Genomic DNA, 6040 nt, shown 5'->3' with positions numbered 1-6040 from the left:
ATCTGCAACTGCCCTGCTGCAGGCTACAAGTTCTTCAGGTTCTAATGTTTCTGAACTTGTTTCTTACTTGGACTGTGACACTGTGAACCATTTAGATGATGATTTTAACATCTTGGACTGGTGGCATCAGCACAAACTCACATATCTAGTGCTGTCAATCATAGCTAAAGATATTTTAACTGTTCCTGATTCAACCATATCTTCAGAATCCACTTTTAGTATGACTAGCAGGATCATCGAGGAGCGGCGGAGGAAGCTAAAGCCTGAAATGGTGGAGATGTTGACCTGCATCAAAGATTGGGAGGCTGCTGAAGCTCAGCTGCAACACATGGTGGAGGACAAGGAGCTTGAAGAAGCATTTGAAGAACTTTATCTTGATTAGTTACCATTTATGTAATGGGACTGTAATATTGTGGACTATGGACTGGACTTTGATGAACTTTATAATTGGAGCTGGGTTGTATTCTTTTTTCCTGACTAGGGTTTCTCACAAGGGTGAGTTTTACCTAGACAGGTTTTTAATGAGGCAGCCATTGCACTAAAGCTTCCAATAAAATGTTATTTTGTTATCTCTCCTGTGTTTACGTGATCTATGTGTTTCAGTGATCAAGTTAATATCAATTCTCTGTGAATATGTAACTTTGAGTCTTTGATAAGTTCTCTGATATTCTGATGATGAAGTTAAGATTGGAATGATGAAGTTATTGTAATATTCTGATATTCTGATACTTTAAGAACATGTACCTTAAGATTGAGATGATGAAGTTATTGTTCCTGATATTTTGATCAGTTTGAGGTGTTGGACACTTATAGTGCTAGTGCCGGCACGGACACTGCTGGGCCGCCGTGCCCAGTGGCACGGCACGGCACAACTAAGACCTTATAGTGCCACGCCGTCTTAGCTGTGCTAACAGGCATGAGACGGCTAGTCTACCTTGCCACGTAGTGCCGTGGCTGGCCGGGCCGGGCCTGGCCGTGTCCGTGCTAGTGCCGTGCCGGGCGGCCCGTTTGGCCAACTGTACCGAGTATATATAGGTTCCACTGCCTGCGCCTCCCCAACTCGTCCAGAGTTAGTTGTAGCTAGACTTGGTTGTAGCGTCGTAGCAGCTAGGAAATGCTGCTTGTTGCCAAGATGGGTGGCGGCGCCAAGGCCTACGCCGCCGTCGTGCTGATCAGGCTCATGTACTCCGGCATGCACGTCATGAGCAAGGTGGCCCTGGACCAGGGCATGAACCCGCTGGTGTTCCTCTTCTATCGCCACACCACGGCCGCGCTCGTCCTCATCCCTGTCACCTTTGTTCTCGAGAGGTCGTCGTCCTGAGCTGTGCTGTGCCTTCTTGATATGATGCCTTATTGTTTTGTGTTTTATTAGCTGGTGTTTTGTTCTGATCGATGATGTTGTTAGTTGTGCGCAGGCGAAAAGCTAAGCCGGTTACGTTCAAGATTGGATGGAAGATGTTCATACATGCCCTATATGGGTAGGTTCAGCTTTAAACTCTAGCTAGCGTGAGATGAGATGTGAATGCAATAGTTCCGGATAAAGGGTACTTAACTTGTTCATGGGAGAGTTCTGTTGTTTGTTTACTCTTTGCCTTGTCATTATGCTCTGTTTAATAAGTCACTCGATACCTGAAGTTCTGAAAAGCAAAAGCTTTGCTTGCAACACTTGTACTGCACTTGAATTTGTTACGTAGGAATACGAATTCAGCTCCTTGTTTGTGTCCTTTACCTGAAATGCCTGAATATCTGTTTTTCTTTTCTCAGGGTGACAGCATGCGGTGACTTGTTTAACCTCGGCCTCAACTATGCTTCTGCTACGTCGTCATCAGCATTGTACAATGTTCAACCGGTGGTCACATTCATCCTAGCCGTCATATTTGGGTAATAAACTACTGATTCTCCCAGTACCCTTTAACAAATGTCACAGCAAACAGAGTAAATAAAACCAAGCAAAAGAAAAGAAATATCCGTGTAGCATAGTAGTACAAAATATATAAGACGATCATAAAAAGATAAAACAAGCAGTGCTTCACTTTACCAACTGAAGAAACCTATATACTACCTGTGGCTGTGATGACAGGATGGAGACTCTGAAGCTGATTCGGTTCCATGGCAAAGTGAAATTCGCGGGCATCCTGTTCTGCATCGCCGGCGTCACCATTCTGGCCTTCTACCAGGGTCCAATGTTCAGATCCTTCAACCACCACCATCTCTTTCAGAACGGCAGTGCCTCTGGAGAACAAGCAGGAGACACACAACCCAAGAAGCAGTGGGTCTTGGGGATCTTCCTCATGACACTGTCCAACGTTCTAGCAGGCCTGTGGACAGTGCTTCAGGTACGGACTTATCATTTCATCTATCCCGGTTTCAGATACGATCAGCATGTACTGCAGACTGCAGACCGGACCACATGCAGTGTTCATGCTGGAGGACACCTCCATCTCCAAGCTGATTTTCTATTGGTTTTCTTTTGAAAGAAAAATCTAATCTAATTCTGTTGTTCAAACTAATTAACCAGGGCCCTCTGATAGAGGACACCTCGAAGCTGATGAACACGACGCTGCAGATCTCGTGGGCGTCGCTGCAAGCCTTCCTGGTGGCCGTTGCGGTGGAGAGGGACTTCTCCAAGTGGAAGCTGGGCTGGAACGTCGGCCTCGCCGCCATCATCTACAGCGTGCGTAACTAAGCATGCACTATCTGAGCTTGATTGCTTGCACTGACAAGTGACAACTAACACTACTGTCCAAATTAGAGAAGCAAATTAATAAGAGACGTCCAAGCTAGTGATGCATTTCTCTGAATGAACAACTGAACGGAACAAACAACCAACGTTGTTATCGATCGCAGGGCGTGATGGTGACGGCGCTTTCGTACTACATGCAAATGTGGGCGATCGCCAAGAGGGGTCCCGTGTTCCTGGCCATGTCCATGCCGCTCACCTTCATCTTCACCATCCTCGTATCCTCCTTCATCATAGGGGACGCAGTCAGCCTAGGAAGGTTGGTGTAGTACGTGCGTGTGCGTGTTTCGTAGTACTGAAATTTTATCTGATTATTCCTTGTATTGTATCTGTCTGCATCTGCAGCATCTTTGCCGGGGCGTTGCTGGTTGGAGGCCTGTACAACGTGTTCTGGGGCAAGAACATCGAGGAGCGAGACGACCTGAACAAGATCAGCGCCGCCGCCTCCGTCGCCGGCAAACCCGGCGGGCTGGAGCTGCCGCAGCAGCAGGACAAGGCGGATGAGGCGTCTCATGAAGTGCTGGATGACGATGCAGAGGCAAAGGTCTAATCCGGCCCAGCTTTCAGCCAGACGATGGACGTACGTGACAGGAAATTAAAAGATCTGTGTCAAAAGGCAGCCAACAAGAGCCACTGCTGGTTTCAGGGTGCAGCTGGGAACATATGAAGACTGGTGGCGCGCGCGCTGTAACTGGTTTCATCAGATAAAAAGACACGCCGTTGTTGTGCCATTATTGTATCTACACTTGACGGCACAATGCATGTAGTACTAGTTTATTCATCTCCACGAATAAAAAACAAGTTGTGGTCGCTCTCGGTGACCTTCTTTGTGGCTTCACCATGCACATTCTTCTCCTCATATTATATGACACCGGATTAGGACGTCGTGTATGTGCAACTGATGTGTGTGTGCGTGCTCGCCACGACGCCATGGCGGCCAAAGTGGCGGCAGAATGTGCTAGTCCTAATGGATTTCGCAGCTCGATGATGCGTATATTATTGGCGCCATTAATTAGGTTTGCTGCCATATCCTCCGCCTTTAATCTGTACGTAAATCATTTCATTTCCATCAGTACCTAAAATTCTAGAGCTTTTGATAAAATCTCCGGGGCTTAGGCCATGTTCGCTTCTCTTATAATCTGTCTTTTTTAACTTATTTTTTCAGTCGTGTTTTTCTCTCACAACAAATCAGCCGAAATAGTATTTCGGTTTATTTTTTCAGCGAAGCGAACGAGCCTTAATTTATGTGTATTAAGTAGTACTAGTATCTAAGATGCATATCTGCTGGGTGGGTGGAGTGCGCTGTCATCTTCTGCACTGTACGGACAGCACGATCTGTCACTAATAAATCTTTTACCGCGCGCGAGCCACATCATACCAACCTTTGGCTACAGGAGGCGAGACTTTGCCCGGAAAAAGAAAGAAAGACGACCTGCTTAAATTCATTCCACGCACTGGATCGGAGTCGGAGAGCAGCACTACCTACTCGAGCCGTGCTGGACTGGATTTGCCCCGAATGTATCCAATCCAACCGAACCACCGGCCCCCACCATACTCCCTCAGTCTTAATATACTGTATTATAACATTCAAAATTCGTTCTTAAAATAATACATTGTAGAGGACAAAAATCAATTTTATATTAAATACTTTTCATTTATCAACAAATCACTATTAATTACGTTGATGATAACGTCTGATTAGAAAATAAAATGATGGTATATGCGTCTTTTATGTTATCTCTTAATTTGTCTTAAACTTAGTACAGAAGAGTACGTTTTTTTCTCGAATATACAAAAGATTTATGTATCATTGTAATTAATAAGAAGAAGTTTAACCATACATACGACACGCTTCTAATGGACGTCCTAGGAGGTCTTACAGTTGTGACTGGACCTTTCTAGCATACAAGTTTTGAACTTTGATATTACATAAAAAGCAAACAACTGAACTAAGAGCAGCGCAGTAACCAACGGAGCTGGGCGTCTCCGCTACTGGCCGTGCGATTTGCTCCGTCATCCGAGAAGAGTCTTCTACCAGTCCTAGCATTGGTCGCCGGGAACAGCGCGTCCAGTGCTTCGACTTCGCTCGACGTCAAGTTCCTTGCAAATAAGTCGTCGTATGCTCGCTTGGACGTGGATGAGATTGGAGCTACCAATGGTACAAAGTCCGTCTTTTGCATGAGGAGCACCTCGCCCCGCTTGGAGGTCGGAATATGCGCCAGCGGATGAGCGGCAATCCGTCTGCTCCGTTTTGACAGGGGTTGCCTTGTGGTTGCCACCTTCTGCCTTGGTGGGCTGATAATTAATGGCGACATTCGTTTGAGCCGCACCTCCTCAGTGAACCATGCGAGACGCCGGGCAGCTTCGCGTGGTGTGGGCGTCGCGTCGCTGGGGGTGGTGCAACCATCTACGACGTCGGGTGCTCCCGCTCATGGTGGCGTGAGCTGTGGCGGCCCCTGCACTGACGACATCAGAGACAAGTCTGTCGTCCGCTGAGCAGCTGTCACCGAGGAACAGATGTCCGCCACTGGTGCTTCAACCTCCTGAGGGGCTATCGTAGCAGGCAGACACTCAGGTGTTGCTGCTCTCATTGGCCGGCTCACGACGAACGAGGCGGCAAGCTCCACCAACATTGGGTCGAACAAGACGACCCATGCGGGAGGTCCCGCGCTCGCACACAATGCCAATGCTAGCGGATCTATCTCAAGGAAGCAAAGTGTAGTAGCAGAGGAAGCGGCGTTGTCGGCAAGCGCGCCCCTGCTGATGTCCCTCACCGGCTTACTCCGGCGACGGCGACGGCAGGTGCTGATGTCCCTCCATGGCCCCATGCGCGACCCCATCCAAGCTCGGTGGACCACCGTGCGGCGCCTGGAGGCCGGAGGGTCGCCACGAGCAGAGTGTCGTGGCAGGTTGGCACCCGTCGTCGCCGACTTCGTAGACCTATACCGCTTGCAGCCCTTGGCGAGGTGGCGGTAGCCGTGGCTGCGCAGGCAACGTTGTGGCAACCGGCAAGTTGCGACGTGGTGCGAGTAGGAGAGATAGTTAAAGCATCTGTCGCGAAGCTCTATGGGGATCCTCCGTGCCTGCGGGAGCTGCTTTTGGCGATGCTCAACCGAGGCAGTCACAGGTTGCGTCTCCTGCTGTGGGAGGATCTCCCTCCACCCATCGGTGTTGGGGGCGGAGATCCTTCCGCGGCGACCAAGGCGTTGGCGAGCAGGGGTACGGCCATCCAATGGCCGAGCAGGCAGGCCGTGCACCAGCTGGGGCGCGGCCGGCTGCGTCTCTTCCGTCCTCGCCGAG

General features: G+C 49.1%; 1 protein-coding gene across 1 annotated transcript; it reads left to right on the top strand.

Moving 5' to 3' along the window:
• Nucleotides 1-1074: 1074 nt before the first annotated feature.
• Nucleotides 1075-3622, top strand: LOC136552450 (WAT1-related protein At5g64700-like). Its single transcript, XM_066544021.1, has 7 exons — nt 1075-1308; nt 1416-1478; nt 1765-1881; nt 2081-2336; nt 2519-2674; nt 2848-2999; nt 3086-3622. Exons 1-7 carry the CDS (start codon nt 1115-1117, stop codon nt 3288-3290), a joined length of 1143 nt encoding a protein of 380 aa, XP_066400118.1. The 5' UTR covers nt 1075-1114; the 3' UTR covers nt 3291-3622.
• The last annotated feature ends 2418 nt before the right edge of the window (nt 3623-6040 follow it).

Source organism: Miscanthus floridulus, chromosome 4 (genome assembly GCF_019320115.1).
Source record: "Miscanthus floridulus cultivar M001 chromosome 4, ASM1932011v1, whole genome shotgun sequence".
In the NCBI taxonomy this organism is placed as follows: domain Eukaryota; kingdom Viridiplantae; phylum Streptophyta; class Magnoliopsida; order Poales; family Poaceae; genus Miscanthus; species Miscanthus floridulus.
This window is presented reverse-complemented; position numbering and strand designations above follow the sequence as displayed.